Source organism: Aegilops tauschii, chromosome 7 (assembly GCF_002575655.3).
Source record: "Aegilops tauschii subsp. strangulata cultivar AL8/78 chromosome 7, Aet v6.0, whole genome shotgun sequence".
NCBI classification, from domain to species: Eukaryota; Viridiplantae; Streptophyta; class Magnoliopsida; order Poales; family Poaceae; genus Aegilops; species Aegilops tauschii.
In genome coordinates this window covers 4219511-4246846 of record NC_053041.3, presented here as the reverse complement: position 1 = coordinate 4246846, position 27336 = coordinate 4219511, and the positions used below count along the sequence as shown (strand labels likewise).

At 46.2% G+C, this 27336-nt stretch overlaps 1 protein-coding gene and 1 pseudogene across 1 annotated transcript; both read left to right on the top strand.

Annotated features, from left to right (window-relative positions):
- The first annotated feature begins 9736 nt into the window (after positions 1–9736).
- On the top strand, positions 9737–12203 carry LOC109742051 (sucrose:sucrose 1-fructosyltransferase-like). Its single transcript, XM_020301135.2, has 4 exons — positions 9737–10025; positions 10153–10161; positions 10246–11090; positions 11478–12203. Exons 1-4 carry the CDS (start codon positions 9737–9739, stop codon positions 12165–12167), a joined length of 1833 nt encoding a protein of 610 aa, XP_020156724.1. The 3' UTR covers positions 12168–12203.
- Positions 12204–12691: 488 nt separating this feature from the next.
- Positions 12692–14735, top strand: LOC109742052 (sucrose:sucrose 1-fructosyltransferase-like; annotated as a pseudogene).
- The last annotated feature ends 12601 nt before the right edge of the window (positions 14736–27336 follow it).

Sequence of the window (27336 nt, the reverse complement as noted above, 5' to 3'; positions counted from 1 at the left end):
TGTTTGTCTTATGTTGCCATATTATTTTTGCCACACTTGCCTAACATGAGTCGCTCAAATTATTAGACCCACTTTGGCTTGCCTAAAGGATCTTGCCACACTTTTTGTGTCTATGACATGTGGGGTTCACTGCTAATAAAAAATTTCTTGTCTTAGGTGTGGCTAGAACCAAACACCCACCTAACTTGGTCAAATTTGCCTAAGGTAAGGTGTGGCAAAGTGTGGTAATATGTGGCTGAAAACCAAACAGCCCCTACATCATTGAAAATTATGTCCAAATACGAATCCGACGATATAATTATTGTTAACATGCACTAACATTTTGTCTGTTAAATCTTTGGTCAAAATTTAGCACCAATTACAAAAAGGCCCAATAAATATTGTACTCTCACATTTTGTTTTGAGGATACTCCCACACACTCCATCCATTCCGAAATATAAGTCTTTTTAGAGATTCTAACAAGTGACTACGTACGGAGCAAAATGAACGAATCCATACTTTAAAATATGTCTACATACATCCGTATGTTGTAGTCCATTTGAAATGTCTAAAAAGACTTATATTTAGAAACAGAGGGAGTAGAAAATATCTATACCTACTAATAAAGCAAGGTGCGTTTCATCGATTTTTTCATCCATTTACCATCAAATTTATTTTTCTATCCGAGATGGTACTAAATTTTTGTGCGCCCATCTGTATTTTTAGCAATCACGAATTTTGTACTCGGCCCGCACATGATGTGGCCCAGTAAAGCCAGCCCACTTATTTTCCAGCACATATAGCTTCAAAAAGCCCATTTCTCACCCTGGGCGGTAGATAGTTTGAGTTCGCACAGGGCGCCCAAGACTGGGCCGGCCCGTTTTCTTTTTCCGTCCAAATTTATTTTTATTTTTACCTTATTTCGTAATACAAAATTTTCAAAAAAAGTTCAGAATTTCAATTTTTGTAAAATTTTGAAAAATATTTGAATTAGAATATTGTGTTCGCGTTTTTGAAAATATTTGGAACATTAAATTCATTTTCTTGTTCCGATTTTTTTCAAATTAAGAAATATTCCAAAATTGTTTGTGATTTAAAAAATGTATTTAAAAACATATTCCTAAAAATGAAACATATTCTTCTTTTAGTAAAATGTTCACAAATTCAAAATAATGTCTAAGTTTAAGAATACATTTTGTTCTGAATGTTGAAACATGTTCCGTTTTCAAAATCCGGTCACAAATTAAAAAAAATTGGGTTTTAATAAAAGGTTTTTGTGTTCAAAAAATGATGTTATTTCAAAAAAAGCATGCTTTTTCCAAAATGGACGGAATGTTAAAAACATTGTTTGTAATTTCAAAAAGTGCTCATGTTTCGAAGAATATTCGAGAATTCACATTTAAAAAAATTCAAAAAGTTTTTTATATCCGATGTTGCACTATGTTCTGAAATATTCACGCTGGCCATTGGTTAGTAGTAGGCATTTGTTGCCATGGCAAGCAGCACGTGGTCCGGTCTTTAAGGTCATGTGTTTCAGTGTTCCACACGTCGTTTTTTGGATTATAGCTCGTGCCTTGTAAATACAGATTATTTCGGTGCCTGCCAGTGGGCTGGCCCAGACGCGAACTATTGTGCATCCCACGTGCTATCTGACGCAACTAGCGTCATATAGTAGCTCCCACACGGCTGCCCTAAGAAAAGAAAAAATAAGTGTATAGATTTTGTTTCATCCATTCCACACGTAGCTCCCCAATTTTTCGGTTATCCCCCAGGTGGGCCAAACTGGACCTACCACACATTTCTTTTTCTGTCGGACGAGTAACAAAAAAGAGGGGCGCGAGGGGACTGAACTATAGACCTTCGCTATTGTGCCCACGGATAAAACCAACTCAGCTAGCTTGCAATTACGATAGGAACAGTCTCATCTTGAAATTTTATACTCCCTCTGTAAACATATATAAGAGCGTTTAGATCACTAAAATAGTGATCTATATGCTCTTATATTTCTTTACGGAGGGAGTACTAAATAACACCAGTTTTTATATGTCCATAAGTTGTCTGGAAATAAGGAGGTTATGTGAGAATAAGGAGGTTGTTTTGAGAATTATGAGCAGAACGAGGGACTCCACAAATTATTGCTGGAGATAACTTGCACGTGCCAATGAAAGACAATATGCTGGTTGGCTATAATGGGAAAAAATTGTGGGACGTGCTAATAAAAGAGAATATGCTGGTTTTGCTCTAATTAATAAAATTTATGGGCACATGAGTGCAAAAATAGTTGAAGAGAATAAACCCTGATAATAATGGGACATTCATGCCTGGTTATGCGCTGCTTATACTAATGAAACATAATTTATGCGCTGCAATTAGTAATCCATCCGGTTACATCGTCGTAGGAGAAAGTGGTCGAAATAACCGTGCGTCGAAGGTCGCCCGCCGCCCAGCAACCAAATGAAGACGGAACCACAACTCTGAGACGGAGGTCGACCCGGAGGAAAACAAATGTACAAGTTGGGTGGTCACCGCTGCATTGACTAGCCCCTCCACTATTAAGATCTCGCGGGCCAAACATGACCCGCGGAAAGACCGCAGCTCCTCGCTCTATCGCCCACCGCCGTGGAGATTGTTTTTTATGAACACATCAATTATAGTTTCCGCCGCTTGTTGCAAAAGCAATTATCTACCGGTGCAACGCACGGGCATATGTGCTAGTAAATAATAATGCATGTTGGGGCAGCCCACGTTTTCGATAATTTTAGCCGTGGGCTTGTTCACAATTTTATGAGAGGGTGGTTGTTCATTTAATGGAGGGTCTTGTACCAGACTTGAACGATACAAAGCGCGACCTGGCACACCGTAACACCACTTAGAATAAGTGGGTAGCTATCTCAAAAAACAATCAACAACTAAAAAAACGACGACCTAGCACGTACACAATTTCAAACGAATATTTTGATGGAGTGAAAAAGGAAAACTACCCCACTACGTACATATAGGCCGGAGCCTCCGCGCTTGCTTGTTAGGTTGCTCTATTCACATACTCTCATCCTCTCCAGATCTAAACAAGATAGCGGTGGTAACACTGTCTTTCTCCCTTCAAAAAACACTGTCTATCTATCCTCACCGCTGGTTACAGATCCGGACGTATCCCCCTCCACCGGTGAACGGGAGGAGGGGCAGCATTTACGCCGTCGTCGACAGCGAGGGAGGAGACCCACTGCCGGCCGCACCGTTATCTCTGGCCGAGCGCCGGCGCGGGAGGTCCTCCGATCCCTTCGTCGTTGCCCTAGTGTGGGCGGATCCGGCCTCCCGCCGCCCACCTATCCACATCCCGACGACCTTCAGGTATATCTTCCTTCGAAACCGCCGTGGCTCTATTTCCCCAGCTCGCTACGTCGCTGCACGTGCATCATTTTCTGCCTCTCAGCCCCTCTCGATCGGATGGTCCAACGTCACCTATTTTTTTTTCTTCTATTGTTAGAGGTAAAGCTACATCATGAAGTCGAATCTTGTACTTGGTTCAAACAAGAAATAAAGTGGGGGTGGGGGAATTTAGTATGTGCATCGGACTTGGTACAAACAGGAAGGATAAGGGGTGAAAGTAGTACAGACTGGTCATCCAACCGATCTCTTGGTCGAAAAGGGAAATATAGAGGAAACGCTGTACATAGTGGTATGACCAGGACTAGATTTGCTATCCACACATAAGATGGCTGCATGGAGAACAAGCCCATCCAAATATTCCTATGGGTGAGTGAGAATGGGATCATCAAACTATTTTATTTGATTTTAATGTTCATCCCCGGGCTCATCTAAGCCCGGATTCCGAAACGCCGCTCCCTTCTTTTCACCCCTTTTAAGGGTCGTTTCCATTGAGAACTCCTCGTCGGCCCTATAGCACCAAAAGGCGCTTGTATGGGACACATGGACAGCCCATGTAAAGCTTGCTCCGTTCGATACAATCACCCTGTTTTTTTTTCCTCTTTCGGCCGCTCCAGTGAAAGTCACTCGCTTTTTTTTCCTTTTTTATCATTGTAGAGAAAGGTTCAAGAAAAAACGATTACCAGCTATTTTTGTAAAATATACACTAAAAAAACTTTATAAACATGAAACAAGTTAACGAGTTAGAAAAAGATATATTATAAAAAAGAAAATTGAATTTGAAAAAAGTTAGTAAATTTCAAGAATGTGCAAAATTATATTCAAATCATAGATTCAAAAAGAGTACGCTGTTTTGAAAATTTTACGCATTTGAAAAAGCTCACGGATTTGAAAGCATTCACGAATTTGCAAATATAAAATTTGAAAAATAAAATAAAATTAAAAATAAAAATTGAGAGCAAAAACGAAACTAAAATAGTAAATTATAAAATGAAAAAAAATAACCGCTTTAATACAAAAAATAAGTAAAAATAGAAAGAAAAAACCCTGCCTGAAAAACCAAAGAGAACATTCTAGAAGGTCTCAAAACCAGTAATGGAGAGAGACACATATGTCTATCCAAATAAAGTTATCAAAGGACGTGGGTGCCAACTACCAATAACATTGTAATTGGCACTGTAAGCGTTGAATAGGAAGTTTGGTTTATATTTCCCTTGCTTCGGTTACCCTTATTATCTAAAATCACTGGTTAAGTGGTATCCCTTACAAAAGTCCCTCCCACCTCCTCTAGTGCTGACGAGTGAGCGCACTGCATGTTCGAAACTTGTCACAGCCTGGAAGTTTTATGTTTTTCGTAGATTTGTCATTTCAAAACATTTGATCTCTTCAACCGTGCGTTCAAATCATGAATGGTTTTCACCGTTGTGTTTCTCTCGTTGAGATCTTCAAACTAGATCCCATGTTATGTTTGGGCGAACTTTAATAAAGCAAGAAACAAAAAATGGGTAAAAATGGGAAACCCAAAACAAACAAACAAAATCTGGAATCCAAAAAAAGAACAAAAACAGAGAAAAAAAAGGAGAACCGATAGAACAACTGTGCTTCACAAGGAAGCACAGTATATGCTTCACAGGGAAGCAAATTTTATGCTTCAATTTTTTGGGTAGCATGCACGCAGACCCCAACGGTTAGTACTTTCATCGACCACTTGCTCCCCTCTGTCTATCTATCTACGGTGGAACTACTTGTTGATTCAAAATACAACATGCAGCTCCCATGTACTACCATGGATGGTACCACTTCTTCTACCAGTACAACCCGAGGGGCGAAACGTGGGGCAACATCTCATGGGGCCACGCCGTGTCCCGCGACATGGTCAACTGGCGCAGCCTACCCCTCGCCATGGTCCGCGAGCACTGGTACGAGAGCAACGACGTCTTAGGAAATCTCACATTTTATTAGGAAATTTCAAAAAATGTTGGGAATTGAAAAAAGCATCATTTTTCAAATATTTATTTTTTTCTCAAATTTTCAAAACATCTTTCATATTTTAATATAAAAATTGCCTGGAAATAAAACTAGAAAAAACCCGTTCGCTGCAGTCTACTAGCTACAGTACAGCTTGCTGCAGTGCTTTGATTTCCTACGATGCCTATGGTGCGGCCCAGTTGGCTACTCTTGTGTGCGTCGCGCTGCTATATGACGCAAATGAAATCACATGTATGCATTTCAACTATCGGCCAACTTTTAATTAGCCGAGAAAGTCCAGTTTGATGTGGTGGCACCCCTGGGAGCCATGTGGTTTCGCTTTCTCTCTCTCCGCTTCAACACAATGCTATCTTTCGACTACTTAACCTGCACGTGGCTGCAACATTGTTTTTTACGGATTACTTGATATTATTGAATCATCTGCTGAACCAGGAGAAATAATATATACATCAGATCTCTCGGCTATCAGTATTGTGGATTACATTCTTAATATAGTACGATAATTTTGATTTGGAAGAATTTCTGGCCTAGCAACATATGTTGTGGGGTATGTGTATTGCAGTAATAAGTTTCGTTTGGTAAAACCTCTCGTCTTATTGGAGTACTAAATATGGTTTGGATAATCTCTCAGGGTGGATCCTGAAAAGATACAAAGGATCTCCCTCCAAGCCGTGGGTACAACTTTTATCGAAAACAGGTTTCCATGGGATTCTATAGGGATCTATAATATATATCTTTTACATCAAATCCCCCCGCAAAAAAGAGAGTATAAATAGCATTCTTTTGGAGTATTCTAGCAGACCCTGCAAAAAGCCCCGACCCGCAAAATAACCACCAAAATGCGGGTCGGCGCGGAAAATCCCGCCCGAACAGACCCCGCAAACGCGGCCGGCCCGTAAATTTTTTTGAGAGGCGCGGCAAAATCTCGGCCCCAACCCGCGAATACACGGGTTTCCGCCTCGCCCCTACGGTGCCCCGTATCGCAGTGAAGCGGTTGGCTGAAGGGACATTTCAACCCGCGCCCTTTCCCCCACCTCCTTCCACCGCCGCCTGCCATTGGTTCCGCCCGTCCGCCGCCGGCGATGCCGGCCAAATCTGCGGGCGAAATCGTGCCGCGGGGGCGACCCCCACGCTCCTCCACCGATACGCTGCACCGCCCCCGGATTCGGCGAGAAGAGCCGCCCCTCGTCGCTATCGGCGCCGGGGGTCGACCGCCCTTAGCCGCCCCTCGTCGCTATCGCCGCCGGGGATCGACCGCCCTCGAGCCGCCCCTCGTCGCCGCCGGTTAGTGTTTGTTTGTGCTTTGTGCTGAGCGCTTTGCATAGTTGGTTGACGCGGCGTGCGATTCTTGTTCATGTAGATGGAATTGATCCCGTGCGAGAAGTTTTTGCTCTCCGATTCATCCGATTCGGACGACTCGGATGTTGAGACGATGCTTGCAAACTTCCGGCGGCAGACGTTGGTGATGGCTCTTGCCGTCAAGGAGCACGAAGACGAGAACCGGAAGAGGCGGCGAGGATCGACCGTCGGGCATCTTTGCATTCCTCGGAATCGCCATCTCAGGAACGAGATGTTGATGCAAGACTACTTCACGGAGAATCCAACATATCCACCGCACCTCTTCCGGAGAAGGTACCGAATGCGCCGATTCCTCTTTGTGAAAATTGTACAAGCTTGCGAGGCAAATTGTCGGTATTTTACTCAAAGAAGAAATGCTGCGGGCTTGAAGGGATTTAGTGCATATAAAAAAAATCTCGGCAGCTATGCGGGGATTGCATATGGCGTTCCGGCTGACTATGCCAATGAGTACCTTCGCATTGGTGAAGATACCATAGTTGAGTCAGTGCGTAGATTTGACAAAGTGATCATCCGTGTCTTTGGTCCTGAATATCTTCGGGCACCCAACGAGGATGACACAAAGAAATTGATGGCATCTAATGAGAGGAGAGGTTGACCTGGCATACTAGATAGCATTGATTGTATGCATTGGACTTGGAAAATTGCCCGAAGGCATGGCAGGGAATGTATTGTGGCAAGTCTCGTGATGCAACAATTGTGCTAGAGGCCGTAGCATCCAAGGATTTATGGATTTGGCATTGCTTCTTTTGTATGCCAGGCACTCTCAATGATATCAATGTGTTGCAACGGTCTCATTTGTTTGCTAGGCTTGCTAGTGGTGATGCTCCTGCTTGCAACTACACTATCAATGGGCATGAATACACAAAAGGGTACTATCTTGCAGATGGTATATACCCTCCTTGGTGCACATTTGTCAAGAGCATCAAAGAACCCAAAACTAGAAAACAATGTGAATTTGCAAGGGTGCAAGAGGCAGCCCGAAAAGACATTGAAAGAGCATTCGGGGTTTTGCAATCTAGGTTTGCCATTGTTCGTGGTCTTGCTTGTTTTTGGGACAAGCGGACCTTGAAAAACATCATGACATGCTTGTTATACTTCACAATATGATTCTCGAAGACGAGAGAGACATGAACTTGGAGTTCTTCTACGACAATGTGGGTAGCCGTATCAAACCAGTTAGAGACCCTAACCGCATTAGAGCTTTTCTTCAAATATACAAGGAGATTGAAAGTGCAAACACCCACTTTCAGTTTCAGGAGGATCTCATTGAGCACCATTGGCAAAGGGCTGGACAGTAACAAACTTATTTTTCTATTCATTTGTATTTGTATTCAGGACAAGTTTTGTATTGCATTATTTAAGTTTGCTTCAATGATTTGAACAATTATTTGTAATGTGGATGATTGTTGTATTTTGTTGGTATTGATAATTTTTCTGAACAATTATTTTGTGGTGTGGATGTTGTTTGTTTTATTTTTGTGCTGTGGTATTTATATTTGCGGACTGGCAGGATGCGGGATGTAGCCGCGCAAGAGCAGACCCCGCAAAGCCGCCCCGAAAAAAAAGTATATTCCGCGAATGTTCTTTTATACGGGTCCGTTTGGGGGGCCTGCCTCTGCGGCCGTCCGCGCCGGCCCGCAAAGCTGTTTTCCCGCAAACTGCAAACACGTTTTGTGGGTCGATGGGATGCGGGGCCTGCTAGAGATGCTCTTACAATATCATATCTCTCGTCATAAATAGAGTATTACTACTATTTATGATTTGGATATTCTCATTGGATCATGAAAGATAAAAAGATCTTCCTTCAAGCCGTACATATGATTATTATCAAATTCCTATTTCAACAGAATTTTTAGGGATAGATGACATCGAGCATGGCTACCCAGCAGATTTGATTTGGTTGATCTCTCGATCGGCTTGGGGCATTGTGGAGTACGCGTTACCAAAATTCGGTTTGGTCAAATCACATGTATGCGTTCCAACTATGGCCAACTTCCAAATAGCCGAGAAAGGCCAGTATGATGTGGCGTCACCTGGGAGCCAACATGTGATTTCGCTTGCTCTCGCTCCGCTTCCACGCAATACCATCTCTCGACTACTTTACCTGCATGTGGCAGCACTATTATTATTTGTATGTATATCTCGATATTATTGGTTCATCTGCTGAACTGGAGATTAATTTTTGTTTGCATCAAATCTCTCGGCTATTAGCATTGTGGATTATATTGTTCATTTAGTATACATAATTTTGATTTGGACAAATTTCTGGCCTAGCAGCATATGTTGTGGGGCATGTATATGCAGTGTTATGTTTCGTTTGGTAAAAGAAAAAAACTCTCGTCTTAACCAGAATACAAAATATGATTTGGATAATCTCTCAGGGTGGATTTGAAAGATACGAACGACTTCCCTCAAAGCCGTGCGTGCTACTTTTATCGAATACGGTTTTCCATGGGATTCTATAGGAATCTATGAGATTGAGTATGGCTAGCATTCTTGTGGAGTATTACAGTATCAAATCTCTCCTCATGTACTATTTATGATTTGGATAATCTGATTGGATCATGAAAGATAGAAAGATCTTCCCCCAAGCATTACATACATACGACTATTATTAAATACTCCCTCCGTTCCCTAATATAAGACATTTTAACTATTTCAAAATATTGACTACATACATACTAAAATGAGTGAACATTCATACTAATATGTGTCTAGATACACACGAATCAAGAAAAAGTTAAAAGGTCTTATATTAGGGAATGGAGGGAGAACCTTTTTCGACATATTTTTTAGGGAGCTTGGCTACCCAGATTTGATTTGGTTGATCTCTCGATGGGCTTGCGGCATTGAAGAGAACGCGTTATCAATATTCGGTCTGGTCAAATCTATGGGCATTATTGCCCGTGCCCAAATCCACTATAAATCCCTCCGCTTGGCTGAACTGCCCAACACATTCTCGGTTTGAGCTGAAGCAAGAGTGGAACAAATTCTCCTTGTTCCAACTGTTGTTCGCCCGCAGTGATGGAGTCACACGCCATGCCTTACCGGACTAGCGGTGGGTTTAGGTGGCGCGCATGCGCCGCCGTCTTGGCCATCTCGGCCGTGGCCGCGCTCCTAGTAGCCCACACGCTCACGGTGGCCAGGGTGTCCAGCGACGGGCATCATGTCCGGGCCCGTATACTAGCAGAGACGGAGAGCAGCACGGGGGAGGGCCGCGGCGGCCACAAGGACCGGTTCCCGTGGAGCATCGCTATGCTGCAGTGGCAGCGCACGGGGTTCCATTTCCAGCCGGACAAGCACTACATGAACGGTCGGTAACCAGTATTTCGGTTCATTTTTCTCAGGGTTTGATGTATGTAAGGAGAAGCTGACATGGCTGCTTTCTTGTTTGTCTGCTCACGGCCGGCGGCGTATGTACTCCGGCGACATGCATGCAGACCCCAACGGTTAGTACGTTCATCGATCACTTGCTCGCTGTCTATCTGTCTATCAGCTGTGAAACTATTAGCTAATTCAAATACAACATGCAGCTCCGATGTATTACCGTGGATGGTACCACTTCTTCTACCAGTACAACCCGAGGGGCGAAACGTGGGGCAACATCTCATGGGGCCACGCCGTGTCCCGGGACATGGTCAATTGGCGCAGCCTGCCCCTCGCCATGGTCCCCGAGCACTGGTACGAGAGCAACGGCGTATTGACGGGCTCCGCCACCTTGCTTCCCAACGGCAAGGTCGTCATGCTCTATACGGGCAACACGGACAACCTTGCTCAGGTTCAGTGCCTTGCCCAACCTGCGGACCCTAATGACCCCCTCCTCCGCACCTGGACCAAGTACCCGGGCAATCCCGTCCTCTTCCCGCCCCCCGGGACCTATAAAAAAGACTTCCGCGACCCCATGACAGCATGGTTCGATAAGTCTGATAACACGTGGCGCACCATCATTGGGTCCAAAGACGACCATGGTCATGCCGGCATCGCCCTCATGTACAAGACGAAAGACTTCATCAACTTCGAGCTCATCCCGCACCCGGTCCACCGCGTTGAAGGCACCGGCATGTGGGAGTGCGTCGACTTATACCCCATCGGCGACAGCAAGAACTCATCGGAGAAGGAGTTGTATGTCTTGAAGGCGAGCATGGACGATGAACGGCACGACTACTACGCACTGGGGAGGTTTGATGCGGCGGCCAACAAGTGGACACCCTTGGACCCGGAATTGGATGTGGGGATCGGCCTGAGGTACAACTGGGGAAAGTTATTTGCGTCCACATCCTTCTATGATCCTGCGAAGCGGCGTCGCGTGAGCTGGGGGTATGTCGGTGAGACCGACTCCAACCTAACCGATATTGCCAAGGGATGGGCAAACCTCCAGGTATAATTATTGCACATTGATATGATTGTTATTTTTGTGTTTAGCATCTATCACTATTCTAGTTATATGCATGTCAAATAGATATATCATGCATCGCCTCTTGAAGATTGAGTATATCACTGCATGCATGTATCAATCGATCAATCAGCACATCTCAACCGAATGCCCTTTGCATCTTACAAGAGGTTAAATTTTCGAGTCTTTGCTAACCACGGAAAATCAAGACATTTTTCCTTCCTCCCTATCTGCTGCCGTGCCATTGTTACTTATAAACAAGAATCATTTTCATCATTTTTTTCTCAAATTATTGGCGTCAATGTGCATTCATACTTGACGACATACTTGCTTGAAGAACTAACTAATGACTGGTGTATGATGAGCGTGTAGGCGATTCCGAGGACGGTGGCGCTGGATGAAAAGACCCGGACAAACCTCCTCCAATGGCCGGTGAAGGAGATCGACACCCTCCGCCATAACCCAACCAACTTCGGTAGCATCACCGTCGGGACCGGCTCTGTCATCCCCCTCAGCCTGCACCAAGCCGCTCAGCTCGACATCGAGGCCTCCTTCCGCCTCAATGCTTCCGTTGTCGCTGCCCTGAACGAGGCCGACGTCAGCTACAACTGCAGTACCAGCGGCGGTGCTGCCAACCGTGGCGTACTCGGACCCTTTGGCCTCCTAATCCATACAACCAAGAGCCGCAGTGAACAAATGGCGGTGTACTTCTACGTGTCCAGGGGCCTCGATGGGGGCCTCCGGACCCACTTTTGCCACGACGAGTCGCGGTCGTCTCGGGCCAATGAGCTGGTGAAGCGGGTAGTCGGAAGCACCGTGCCGGTGCTCCATGGTGAGGCATTATCTGCTAGGGTGCTTGTAGATCATTCGATAGTGGAGAGCTTTGTGATGGGAGGGAGATTGACTGCAACGTCGCGGGTGTACCCGACGGAGGCAATTAACGCGGCGGGTGGGATGTATGTTTTCAACAATGCCACCGGCTCCACAGTTACCGTCGAGAAGCTCGTGGTGCACGAGATGGCCTCATCACCATTAAAGCCATATGTTGAAGGACGAGACTAAATTCTGAAGTTTTTTCTTTTTGAGTTTACTGTCAAATTTGTTCCAGTTCCATCAGATGGATCTAGTTAGCGGAATAGGATAGAGTTTTCTCTCTTGAGTTTAGTGTCAAATTTGTTATACACTCATTCGTGCTAATGTAATGGATCATTTGTATTAATATTATACTAATTTGTGACATTTCCCAACAAGTATGCAAAACAATAAATACAACACCCAAACACGCAATGCGCGCACACATACACTAGATTCCTTGTTGTGTCCAATATGTTTGGATATGTTTGTCAAATAGATTTTCTTTGGATATTTGGTATTATGGAGTACTATTTAATTGGAGTATTCATAACCTCTCGATTACCAACATTATGGAGTAGTTTTTAACCTAAGTGCTATTTTTGTTTACTAGGATAATCCCTGGGATAACACATTGCGAAGAACTACTGTTTAAATGTATTCTTAGTTTTTGTTTGGATGATCTCTCAACTCAACATATTGCGCCACATTCTCTCTTTGAATTCTTTGCCGTCATGGAGTCACATGCCACCACGACGGAACAGCGGACCAGAGGTGGCGTGAGGTGTCGTGCGTGTGCCACCATGCTCTCTGCCTCGGCCTTGGTCGTGCTCCTCATCGCCCATGCTCTCGCAGGAGCCAGGGTGGACCCGGCCAGCGATAGGCAGGCTGCTATCACGCCCCTGCTCCTGGCAGCGACAGAGAAGACATCACTGGCGACAGGGTGGACCCGGCCGGCGATAGGCAGGGTGAATTAATTCAAACACAATATCAATATGTAGGTCCAATGTATTACCGTGGATGGTATCACTACTTCTACCAGCACAACCCGCATGGCGCTGTGTGGGGGGACATGGTGTGGGGCCATGCCGTGTCCCGGGACATGGTCCACTAGCACCACCTACCCTTCGCCGTGGTCCCCAACCACTCGTACAACATCAACGGCCTCTTCACGGGGTCCGCCACCGCGTTACCCGATGGCAAGGTCATCTTGCTCTACACATGGAACTCCACCACCTCCGCAGGTCCAGTGTCTGGCCTACCCCGCTGACCCCCAATGACCCCGTCCTCCGCAACTGGACCAAGCACCCTGCCAACCCTGTAATTCTCCCGCCATCCGGTGTCCACGAATATGACTTCTCGTGACCCCACCACCGCCTGGTTTGAGAAGTCCGACAAGACGTGGCGCACCGTCATTGGGTCTAAAGACGACCATGGCCACACCGACATCACCTTCATGTACAAGACAAAAGATTTCGTCAAGTACAAGTTCATCCCCGGCCCACTCCACCGCGTCGAGGGAACTGGCATGTGGGTGTGCATCGACTTCTACCCTGTTGGTGGCGGCAACAACTTGTCAGAGGAGGTGTTGTACGTGATGAAAGTATGGACGATGAAAGACATGACTACTACGCATTGGAAAGGTACAACAAGATGACTAACAGGTGGACACCGTTGGACCCGGAGGCGGATGTGGGGATCAGGTTGAGGTACAATTGGGGTAAGCTTTTTGCGTCCATGGCATTTAATGATTCGTCGAAGCAGCGGTGCGTGCTGTGGGGGTATGTCGGTGAGACCGACTCCAAGCGGACTAGCGTCGCCAAGGGATGGGCATCACTCCAGCCTCCAGTAATGTTTACTAAGCATAGATATAATTGTTTGGTTTTACCTTGCATTTATCATCAATAGTTCCATTAGTGCATTATTCATACTTGATGGATAGATGATACATCATGTGTCGCCATTATTACTTGAATAAGAACAATTTGAGTCATGTGATTTTACGTTATTGATGTCAATGTGCATATCGATGGACTTACCTTGCTTAATATTGAACTGACTAGTTAATGGTGTACAACTGTGTGCAGATAATTTCGAGAACGGTGGCACTTGACGAGAAGACCCGAACGAACCTCCTGCAATGGCCTGTGGAGGAGATTGACACCCTTCGTCTCAATTCCACCAATCTCAGCGGGATCACACTAGACACTGGCTCCGTTTTCCCCGTCCACCTTCGTCAAGCTGATCAACTCGACATCGAGGTGTCATTCCACCTCAACGCTTCCGCCATCGCCACCCTCAACGAGGCTGACGTCAACTACAACTACAGCGGGAGCGGCGGTGCTGCCAACCGAGGCGCGCTCGGTCCCTTCAGCCTCCTCGTCCTCACCAATAGCGGCTGGAGCGAATAGATGGTGGCATAAATTCTACGTGTCCAGGGGGCTCGACGGCGGCCTCCGGACCCAGTTCTGCAATGACGAGTTGCAGTCGTCGCGGGCCGGGGACGTGGTGAAGCGGGTCGTAGGAAGCACTGTGCCGGTGCTCGACGGCGAGGCTTTATTTGCTAGGGTTCTTGTGGATCATTCGATCGTGGAGAGCTTTGCGATGGGAGGGAGGTTGACGGTGACGTCAAGGCTGTACCCGACGGAGGCCATCTACATGTCAGCAGGGGTGTATCTTTCAAGAAAGCCACTTGGCTCCACCGTTACCATCAACAAGCTCGTGGTGCATGAGATGGCCTTAGCACCAATACAACCATATGTTCACGCACAAGATTAATTCCAAAATGATTTCTTTTGAATCCGTGTGGAACATGTTCCAGTTGTATCAGATAGCGTTATATACTCCTTTATGTAGCAGATCAGACTATTTTTTGTGTCAATCGAGTGAATAAAAAAGATTCATTTTCATGATTGTGGATTGGTGGATGGTCCATTGGGTTGGTAGTAGGTTTGACTGGAGAGAAGAGCCCATCTCACGAGGAAAGGACAGAGGTATATAAAGAACTCAAAACATGTGCCTTGAGAGCATCTACAGCTGGAGTTGCCAAATCTGGGCCTCTATGCGTCCGCGGACAGTGACCGGACGGCCCTCAGATGACCCAATTTAGAACCACAACCCCTACTTTCAAAACATCAAATACATGCTCGTCGATCATCGTCGCCAAACAATGAGTAGTGCACACGAATACAAATTATTCATATTTAAAAATACATAATTGAACCATAGTGCAAACATAAAAAATGTTCATAGTGCATAATTGAAAAATTAAAAACAAAGTTTACTAATTTCCAGCATGGATCCATATATGGTCCACACGATCAAACAAAAGTTGCATATGCACATGTTGATATCGTAGTTGTCGATGCATCTCTCGAAAGTTGGCAATATGCTACCCCTCTTGTTTCGGGAGGCAGACCTGAGCACCGAGCTTCTCAAAATCATGTGTGCGGGCTGCCCCTTCACCCTCATCCTCGACAATCATATCGTGTAAGATTATGCAACATGTCATGAGCTGCCAAAGCGTCTTCACATCCCGCATCATTACAGCTCCACGAACAATACCCCAACGAGCTTGGAGCACTCCGAATGTCATATCCACATCTTTCCTAGCTCCCTCCTGCATTCTTCCAAACAAACTTACAAACGTCGCTCATTGAGGATAGTGAAGGAAATATGCCCTAGAGGCAATAATAAAGTTGTTATTTTATATTTCCTTATTCATAATAAAGGTTTATTATTCATGATAGAATTGTATTGATCGGAAACCTTAATACATGTGTGAATACATAAACCAAACATTGTGTCTCTAGTGAGCCTCTACTAGACTAGCTCGTTGATCAAAGATGGTTAAGGTTTCCTAACCATTGACATGAGTTTTCATTTGATAACAGGACATCATTAGGAGAATGGTGTGATGGACAAGACCCATCCGTTAGCTTAGCATAATGATCGTTCAGTTTTATTGCTATTGCTTTCTTCATGTCAAATACATATCCTTCGACAATGAGATTATGCAACTCCCCGATATCGGAGGAATGCCTTGTGTGCTATCAAACGTCACAACGTAACTGGGTGATTATAAAGATGTTCTACATGTATCTCCGAAGGTGTTTGTTGAGTTGACATAGATCGAGATTAGGATTTGTCGCTCCGAGTATCGGAGAGGTATTTCTGGGCCCTCTCGGTAATACACATCATAATAAGCCTTGCAAGCAAATGACTAATGAGTTAGTCACGGGATGATGTATTACGGAACGAGTAAAGAGACTTGCCGGTAACGAGATTGAACTAGGTATAGAGATACCGACGATCGAATCTCGGGCAAGTAACATACCGACGGACAAAGGGAATTGTGTATGTTGTCATAACGGTTCGACCGATAAAGATCTTCGTAGAATATGTAGGAGCCAATATGGACATCCACGTTCCGCTATTGGTTATTGACCGGAGAGTTGTCTAGGTCATGTCTACATAGTTCTCGAACCCGTAGGGTCCGCACGCTTAACGTTCGATGTCGATTTGGTATTATATGAGTTATGTGGTTTGGTGACCGAATGTTGTTCGGAGTCCCGGATGTGATCACAGATATGATGAGGAGCTCCGGGATGGTCCGGAGATAAAAATTGATATAGGACGATAGTATTTGGATTCCGGAATGGTTTTGGAATGCACTGGAATGTATCGGGTCACCGGAAGGGCTTCGGGAGTGCCGGGGGATGTCCTTGGGCTTAATGGGCCATAGGAGGGGAGAAACCAGCCCACAGGGGGCAGGTACGCCCCCTCTAGGCCACATCACAAGGAGAAGGAAGGGAGAGGATTCCTTGCTTTTCTTCTCACAAGGAGAAGGAAAGAGAGGGGGCGCCTCCCCCTTTCCTTCCCCCCACGCAAAGATTTGGAAAAGGGGGGAGGGGTCGCACCTAGTTCGATTCGGCCAGCCCTTTGGGGGCGCCCTAGGGCTGCCTCCTCCCCTCCCACTCCTATATATATGTGGGAGGGGTGCCACACAAAGGCATAGGATTATTCCACGCCGTGTGTGAGCACCTCTCCGCCTCTATTCTCCTCCTCCGTTCTAGATCATCGCAACGCTTAGGCGAAGCCCTGTGGGATCACTTCACCACCGCCGCCACCACACCATTGTGCTACCGGAACTCATCACCTCCTCGCTATGCTTGCTGGATCAAGACAGCGAGGACGACACCGAACTTAACGTGTGCAGAACGCGGAGGTGCCGTGCGTTCGGTACTTGATCGGTTGATGCGCGAAGAAGTTCGACTACACCAACCGCGTTGTGAAACGCTTCCGCTTACGGTCTATGAGGGTACGTATTGTTGGGAATCGTAGCATAATTTAAAATTTTCCTACGCTCACCAAGATGCATCTATGGAGTCTACTAGCAACGAGGGGAAAGGAGTGGATCTACATACCCTTGTAGATCGCGAGCGGAAGCGTTCCAATGAACGTGGATGACGGAGTCGTACTCGCCGTGATCCAAATCACCGATGACCGAGTGCCGAACGGACGGCACCTCCGCGTTCAACACACGTACGGTGCAGCGACGTCTCCTCCTTTCTTGATCCAGCAAGGGGGGAGGAGAGGTTGATGGAGATCCAACAGCACGACGGCGTGGTGGTGGATGTAGCGGCTCTCTGGCAGGGCTTCGCCGAGCTTCTGCGCGCGAGAGAGAGGTGTTGCAGGGGAGGAGGGAGGCGCCAAAGGCTGTGTGTCTGCTGCCCTCCCTCCCCCCCACTATTTATAGGACCCCTTGGGAGGGGGGAGCCGGCCAAAACCCATCTAGGGTTGGGGGGGCGGCGGCCAAGGGGGGGAAGGGGTTGCCTTGCCCCCCAAGGCAAGGGGGAACTCCCCCCCTAGGGTTCCCAACCCTAGGCGCATGGGGGAAAGGCCCAAAGTGGCGCCCCAGCCCATTAGGGGCTGGTTCCCCTCCACTTTCAGCCCACGGGGCCCTCCGGGACAGGTGGCCCCACCCGGTGGACCCCCGGGACCCTTCCGGTGGTCCCGGTACAATACCGATAACCCCCGAAACTTTCCCGGTGGCCAAAACTGGACTTCCTATATATAATTCTTCACCTCCGGACCATTCCGGAACCTCTCGTGATGTCCGGGATCTCATCCGGGACTCCGAACAACTTTCGGGTTTCCGCATACATATATCTCTACAACCCTAGCGTCACCGGACCTTAAGTGTGTAGACCCTACGGGTTCGGGAGACATGCAGACATGACCGAGACGCCTCTCCGGTCAATAACCAACAGCGGGATCTGGATACCCATGTTGGCTCCCACATGTTCCACGATGATATCATCGGGTGAACCACGGTGTCGAGGATTCAATCAATCCGTATGCAATTCCCTTTGTCAATCGGTATGTTACTTGCCCGAGATTCGATCGTCGGTATCCCAATACCTTGTTCAATCTCGTTACCGGCAAGTCTCTTTACTCGTACCGCAATGCATGATCCCGTGACTAACGCCTTAGTCACATTGAGCTCATTATGATGATGCATTACCGAGTGGGCCCAGAGATACCTCTCCGTTTACACGGAGTGACAAATCCCAGTCTCGATCCGTGCCAACCCAACAGACACTTTCGGAGATACCCGTAATGCACCTTTATAGTCACCCAGTTACGTTGTGACGTTTGGCACACCCAAAGCACTCCTACGGTATCCGGGAGTTGCACGATCTCATGGTCTAAGGAAAAGATACTTGACATTGGAAAAGCTCTAGCAAACGAAACTACACGATCTTTTATGCTATGCTTAAGTTGGGTCTTGTCCATCACATCATTCTCCTAATGATGTGATCCCGTTATCAATGACATCCTATGTCCATAGTCAGGAAACCATGACTATCTGTTGATCAACGAGCTAGTCAACTAGAGGCTTACTAGGGACAGGTTGTGGTCTATGTATTCACACAGGTATTACGATTTCCGGACAATACAATTATAGCATGAATAATAGACTATTATCATGAACACAGAAATATAATAATAACCATTTATTATTGCCTCTAGGGCATATTTCCAACAGTCTCCCACTTGCACTAGAGTCAATAATCTAGTTACATTGTGATGAATCGAACACCCATTGCATCCTGGTGTTGATCATGTTTTGCCCTAGGGAGAGGTTTAGTCAACGGATCTGCTACATTCAGGTCCGTGTGTACTTTACAAATATCTATGTCTCCATTTTGAACACTTTCACGAATGGAGTTGAAGCGACGCTTGATATGCCTGGTCTTCCTGTGAAACCTGGGCTCCTTCGCAAGGGCAATAGCTCCAGTGTTGTCACAGAAGAGAGTCATTGGGCCCGACGCATTGGGAATCACCCCTAGGTCGGTAATGAACTCCTTCATCCAGACTGCTTCCTGTGCTGCCTCCGAGGCTGCCATGTATTCCGCTTCACATGTAGATCCCGCCACGACGCTTTGCTTGCAACTGCACCAGCTTACTGCTCCTCTATTCAAAATATACACGTATCCGGTTTGTGACTTCGAGTCATCCGGATCTGTGTCGAAGCTAGCGTCGACGTAACCCTTTACGACGAGCTCTTCGTCACCTCCATAGACGAGAAACATATCCTTAGTCCTCTTCAGGTACTTCAGGATATTCTTGACCGCTGTCCAGTGTTCCTTGCCGGGATTACTTTGGTACCTTCCTACCAAACTTACGGCAAGGTTTACATCAGGTCTGGTACACAGCATGGCATACATAATAGACCCTATGGCCGAGGCATAGGGGATGACACTCATCTCTTCTATATCTTCTGCCGTGGTCGGGCATTGAGCCGTGCTCAATTGCACACCTTGCAATACAGGCAAGAACCCCTTCTTGGACTGATCCATACTGAACTTCTTCAATATCTTGTCAAGGTATGTACTCTGTGAAAGACCAATGAGGCGTCTTGATCTATCTCTATAGATCTTGATGCCTAATATATAAGCAGCTTCTCCAAGGTCCTTCATTGAAAAACATTTATTCAAATAGGCCTTTATACTTTCCAAGAATTCTATATCATTTCCCATCAATAATATGTCATCCACATATAATATGAGAAATGCTACAGAGCTCCCACTCACTTTCTTGTAAACACAGGCTTCTCCATAAGTCTGTGTAAACCCAAACGCTTTGATCATCTCATCAAAGCGAATGTTCCAACTCCGAGATGCTTGCACCAGCCCATAGATTGAGCGCTGGAGCTTGCATACTTTGTTAGCATTCTTAGGATCGACAAAACCTTCCGGCTGCATCATATACAACTCTTCCTTAAGGAAGCCGTTAAGGAATGCCGTTTTGACGTCCATCTGCCATATCTCATAATCATAGTATGCGGCAATTGCTAACATGATTCGGACGGACTTCAGCTTCGCTACGGGTGAGAAAGTCTCATCGTAGTCAACCCCTTGAACTTGTCGATAACCCTTAGCGACAAGTCGAGCTTTGTAGATGGTCACATTACCATCTGCGTCCGTCTTCTTCTTAAAGATCCATTTGTTTTCTATGGCTCGCCGCTCATCGGGCAAGTCAGTCAAAGTCCATACTTTGTTTTCATACATGGATTCTATCTCGGATTTCATGGCTTCTAGCCATTTGTCGGAATCCGGGCCCGCCATCGCTTCTTCATAGTTCGAAGGTTCACCGTTGTCTAACAACATGATTTCCAGGACAGGGTTGCCGTACCACTCTGGTGCAGAACGTGTCCTTGTGGACCTACGAAGTTCAGTGGCAACTTGATCCGAAGCTTCATGATCATCATCATTAACTTCCTCCCCCGTCGGTGTAGGCACCACAGGAACATTTTCCCGCGCTGCGCTATTTTCCGACTCGGAAGGGGTGACTATCACCTCATCAAGTTCCACTTTCCTCCCACTCAATTCTTTCGAGAGAAACTCCTTCTCTAGAAAGGACCCGTTCTTGGCAACGAAGATCTTGCCTTCGGATCTGAGGTAGAAGGTGTACCCAATAGTTTCCTTAGGGTATCCTATGAAGACGCATTTTTCCGATTTGGGTTCGAGCTTTTCAGGTTGAAGTTTCTTGACATAAGCATCGCATCCCCAAACTTTTAGAAACGACAGCTTAGGTTTCTTCCCAAACCATAATTCATACGGTGTCGTCTCAACGGATTTAGACGGTGCCCTATTTAAAGTGAATGCGGCAGTCTCTAAAGCATAACCCCAAAATGTGAGCGGTAAATCGGTAAGAGACATCATAGATCGCACCATATCCAATAGAGTGCGATTACGACGTTCGGACACACCATTTCTCTGAGGTGTTCCAGGCGGCGTGAGTTGTGAAACTATTCCACATTTCCTTAAGTGTGTACCAAATTCGTGACTTAAATATTCTCCACCACGATCTGATCGTAAGAATTTTATTTTCCTGTCACGTTGATTCTCAACCTCACTCTGAAATTCCTTGAACTTTTCAAAGGTTTCAGACTTGTGTTTCATTAGGTAGACATACCCATATCTACTTAAATCATCAGTGAGAGTGAGAACATAACGATATCCTCCGCGAGCCTCAACACTCATTGGACCGCACACATCAGTATGTATGATTTCCAATAAGTTGGTTGCTCGCTCCATTGTTCCGGAGAACGGAGTCTTGGTCATCTTACCCATGAGGCATGGTTCGCACGTGTCAAATGATTCGTAATCAAGAGACTCCAAAAGTCCATCTGCATGGAGCTTCTTCATGCGCTTGACACCAATGTGACCAAGGCGGCAGTGCCACAAGTATGTGGGACTATCGTTATCAACTTTACATCTTTTGGTATTCACACTATGAACATGTGTAGCATCACGTTCGAGATTCATCAGGAATAAACCATTGACCAGCGGGGCATGACCATAAAACATATCTCTCAAATAAATAGAACAACCATTATTCTCAGATTTAAATGAGTAGCCATCTCGAATTAAACGAGATCCAGATACAATGTTCATGCTCAAAGCTGGCACTAAATAACAATTATTGAGGTTTATAACTAATCCCGTGGGTAGATGCAGAGGTAGCGTGCCGACGGCGATCACATCGACCTTGGAACCATTCCCGACGCGCATCGTCACCTCGTCTTTTGCCAGTCTCCGTTTATTCCGTAGTTCCTGATTTGAGTTACAAATATGAGCAACCGCACCGGTATCAAATACCCAGGAGCTACTACGAGTACTGGTAAGGTACACATCAATTACTTGTATATCACATATACCTTGGGTGTTGCCGGCCTTCTTCTTGTCCGCTAAATATTTGGGGCAGTTCCGCTTCCAGTGACCACTTCCCTTGCAATAAAAGCACTCAGTCTCGGGCTTGGGTCCATTCTTTGACTTCTTCCCGGTAACTGGCTTACCGGGCGCGGCAACTCCCTTGCCGTCCTTCTTGAAGTTCTTCTTACCCTTGCCCTTCTTGAACTTAGTGGTTTTATTCACCATCAACACTTGATGTTCTTTTCTGATCTCTACCTCAGCTGATTTCAGCATTGAATACACCTCGGGAATGGTCTTTTCCATCCCCTGCATATTGTAGTTCATCACAAAGCTCTTGTAGCTTGGTGGAAGCGACTGGAGGATTCTGTCAATGACCGCGTCATCCGGGAGATTAACTCCCAGCTGAGACAAGCGGTTGTGCAACCCAGACATTCTGAGTATGTGCTCACTAACAGAACTGTTCTCCTCCATTTTACAGCTGAAGAACTTGTCGGAGACATCATATCTCTCGACCCGGGCATGAGCTTGAAAAACCAGTTTCAGCTCCTCGAACATCTCATATGCTCCATGTTTCTCAAAACGCTTTTGGAGACCCGGTTCTAAGCTGTAAAGCATGCCGCATTGAACGAGGGAGTAATCATCAGCACGCTGCTGCCAAGCGTTCATAACGTCTTGGTTCTCAGGGATTGGTGCTTCACCTAGCGGTGCTTCTAAGACATAATCTTTCTTGGCTGCTATGAGGATGATCCTCAGGTTCCGGACCCAGTCCGTATAGTTGCTGCCATCATCTTTCAGCTTGGTTTTCTCTAGGAACGCGTTGAAATTGAGGACAACGTGGGCCATTTGATCTACAATACATAGTGTAAAGATTTAGACTAAGTTCATGATAATTAAGTTCATATAATCAAATTATTTAATGAACTCCCACTCAGATAGACATCCCTCTAGTCATCTAAGTGAAACACGATCCGAACTCAACTAGGCCGTGTCCGATCATCACGTGAGACGGACTAGTCAAGATCGGTGAACATCTCCATGTTGATCGTATCTTCTATACGACTCATGCTCGACCTTTCGGTCCTCCGTGTTCCGAGGCCATGTCTGTACATGCTAGGCTCGTCAAGTCAACCTAAGTGTATTGCGTGTGTTCCGAGGCCATGTCTGTACATGCTAGGCTCGTCAACACCCGTTGTATGCGAACGTAAGAATCTATCACACCCGATCATCACGTGGTGCTTCGAAACGACGAACCTTCGCAACGGTGCACAGTTAGGGTGAACACTTTCTTGAAATTATTATAAGGGATCATCCTACTTGCTACCGTCGTACTAAGCAAATAAGATGCAAAAACATGATAAACATCACATGCAATCAAATAGTGACATGATATGGCCAATATCATCATGCTCCTTTGATCTCCATCTTCGGGGCACCATGATCATCTTCGTCACCGGCATGACACCATGATCTCCATCATCATGATCTCCATCATTGTGTCTTCATGAAGTTGTCACGCCAACGATTACTTCTACTTCTATGGCTAACCGTTTAGCAACAAAGTAAAGTAAATTACATGGCGTTATTCAATGACACGCATGTCATGCAAAATAATAAAGACAACTCCTATGGCTCCTGCCGGTTGTCATACTCATCGACATGCAAGTCGTGATTCCTATTACAAGAATATGATCAATCTCATACATCACATATATCATTCATCACATCTTCTGGCCATATCATATCACATATATCACTTGCTGCAAAAACAAGTTAGACGTCCTCTAATTGTTGTTGCAAGTTTTTACGTGGTTTGTAGGTTTCTAGCAAGAACGATTTCTTACCTACGTATGACCACAACGTGATTTGCCAATTTCTATTTACCCTTCATAAGGACCCTTTTCATCGAATCCGTTCCGACTAAAGTAGGAGAGACAGACACCCGCTAGCCACCTTATGCAACTAGTGCATGTCAGTCGGTGGAACCTGTCTCACGTAAGCGTACGTGTAAGGTCGGTCCGGGCCGCTTCATCCTACAATGCCGCCGAAACAAGAAACGACTAGTAGCGGCAAGAAGAATTGGCAACATCAACGCCCACAACTTCTTTGTGTTCTACTCGTGCATAGTAACTACGCATAAACCTGGCTCTGATACCACTGTTGGGAATCGTAGCATAATTTAAAATTTTCCTACGCTCACCAAGATGCATCTATGGAGTCTACTAGCAACGAGGGGAAAGGAGTGGATCTACATACCCTTGTAGATCGCGAGCGGAAGCGTTCCAATGAACGTGGATGACGGAGTCGTACTCGCCGTGATCCAAATCACCGATGACCGAGTGCCGAACGGACGGCACCTCCGCGTTCAACACACGTACGGTGCAGCGACGTCTCCTCCTTTCTTGATCCAGCAAGGGGGGAGGAGAGGTTGATGGAGATCCAACAGCACGACGGCGTGGTGGTGGATGTAGCGGCTCTCTGGCAGGGCTTCGCCGAGCTTCTGCGCGCGAGAGAGAGGTGTTGCAGGGGAGGAGGGAGGCGCCAAAGGCTGTGTGTCTGCTGCCCTCCCTCCCCCCCACTATTTATAGGACCCCTTGGGAGGGGGGAGCCGGCCAAAACCCATCTAGGGTTGGGGGGGCGGCGGCCAAGGGGGGGAAGGGGTTGCCTTGCCCCCCAAGGCAAGGGGGAACTCCCCCCCTAGGGTTCCCAACCCTAGGCGCATGGGGGAAAGGCCCAAAGTGGCGCCCCAGCCCATTAGGGGCTGGTTCCCCTCCACTTTCAGCCCACGGGGCCCTCCGGGACAGGTGGCCCCACCCGGTGGACCCCCGGGACCCTTCCGGTGGTCCCGGTACAATACCGATAACCCCCGAAACTTTCCCGGTGGCCAAAACTGGACTTCCTATATATAATTCTTCACCTCCGGACCATTCCGGAACCTCTCGTGATGTCCGGGATCTCATCCGGGACTCCGAACAACTTTCGGGTTTCCGCATACATATATCTCTACAACCCTAGCGTCACCGGACCTTAAGTGTGTAGACCCTACGGGTTCGGGAGACATGCAGACATGACCGAGACGCCTCTCCGGTCAATAACCAACAGCGGGATCTGGATACCCATGTTGGCTCCCACATGTTCCACGATGATATCATCGGGTGAACCACGGTGTCGAGGATTCAATCAATCCGTATGCAATTCCCTTTGTCAATCGGTATGTTACTTGCCCGAGATTCGATCGTCGGTATCCCAATACCTTGTTCAATCTCGTTACCGGCAAGTCTCTTTACTCGTACCGCAATGCATGATCCCGTGACTAACGCCTTAGTCACATTGAGCTCATTATGATGATGCATTACCGAGTGGGCCCAGAGATACCTCTCCGTTTACACGGAGTGACAAATCCCAGTCTCGATCCGTGCCAACCCAACAGACACTTTCGGAGATACCCGTAATGCACCTTTATAGTCACCCAGTTACGTTGTGACGTTTGGCACACCCAAAGCACTCCTACGGTATCCGGGAGTTGCACGATCTCATGGTCTAAGGAAAAGATACTTGACATTGGAAAAGCTCTAGCAAACGAAACTACACGATCTTTTATGCTATGCTTAAGTTGGGTCTTGTCCATCACATCATTCTCCTAATGATGTGATCCCGTTATCAATGACATCCTATGTCCATAGTCAGGAAACCATGACTATCTGTTGATCAACGAGCTAGTCAACTAGAGGCTTACTAGGGACAGGTTGTGGTCTATGTATTCACACAGGTATTACGATTTCCGGACAATACAATTATAGCATGAATAATAGACTATTATCATGAACACAGAAATATAATAATAACCATTTATTATTGCCTCTAGGGCATATTTCCAACACGTATAGACACTCCCCCTCATTGCTATGCATCTCCATGGATAGATCATTACGTGTGTGTAGATTTTTTTTCCATGCACCGATTCCCAATAGTGGCATCATGAGCCAGGTCTATGCGTAGATGATATGCATGAGTAGAACACAAAGAGTTGTGGGCGGTGATAGTCACACTGCTTACCACAAACGTCTTATTTTGATTCGACGGTATTGTGGGATGAAGCGGCCCGGACCAACCTTACATGTCCACGCACATGAGACCGGTTCCACCGACTGACATGCAACTAGTTTTGCATAAAGGTGGCTGGCGGGTGTCTGTTTCTCCTAGTTTCGTTGAATCGAATTTGACTACGGCCGGTCCTTGAGGAAGGTTAAAACAGCAAACTTGATGAATCACCGTTGTGGTTTTATGCGTAGGTAAGAACCGTTCTTGCTAGAAGCCCGTAGTAGCCACGTAAAAATAGCAGCAACAAAGCAGAGGACGTCTAACTTGTTTTTGCAGGGCATGTTGTGATGTGATATGGTCAAGAAATGATTTGATATATGTTGATGTGTGAGATGATCATGTTTTGTAATATCCACAACCGGCAGGAGCCTTAGGGTTGTCTCTTTATTGTATGAAGTGGAAGCGCCATGTAATTGCTTTACTTTATCACTATGCGTTAGCGATAGTTGTAGAAGCAATAGTTGGCGTGACGACCTCGATGCAATGAGGCTACGATGGAGATCAAGGTGTCAAGCCGGTGACGATGGAGATCATGACGTTGCTTTGAAGATGGAGATCAAAAGCACAAGATGATGATGGCCATACTATGTCACATATTTTGATTGCATGTGATGTTTATCTTTTATGCATCTTATTTTGCTTAGAAAGACGGTAGCAGTATAGGGATAGATTGAGACACTTAATAGACTTTCACAAAGCACATACCTTGACAAGATTTTGATGAAGTTCAAAATGGATCGGTCAAAGAAAGGGTTCTTGCCTGTGTTGCAAGGTGTGAAGTTGAGTAAGACTCAAAACCCGACCAAAGCAGAAGATAGAGAGAGAATGAAAGTCATTCCCTATGCCTCAGCCATAGGTTCTATAAAGTATGCCATGCAATGTACCAAACCTGTTGTGTACCTTGCCATGAGTTTGGCAAGGGGGTACAATAGTGATCCAGGAGTAGATCACTAGACAACGGTCAAAATTATCCTTAGTTACCTAAGGGGACTAAGGAGATATTTCTGGATTATGGAGGTAATAAAGAGGTCATCGTAAAGGGTTACGTCGATGCAAGC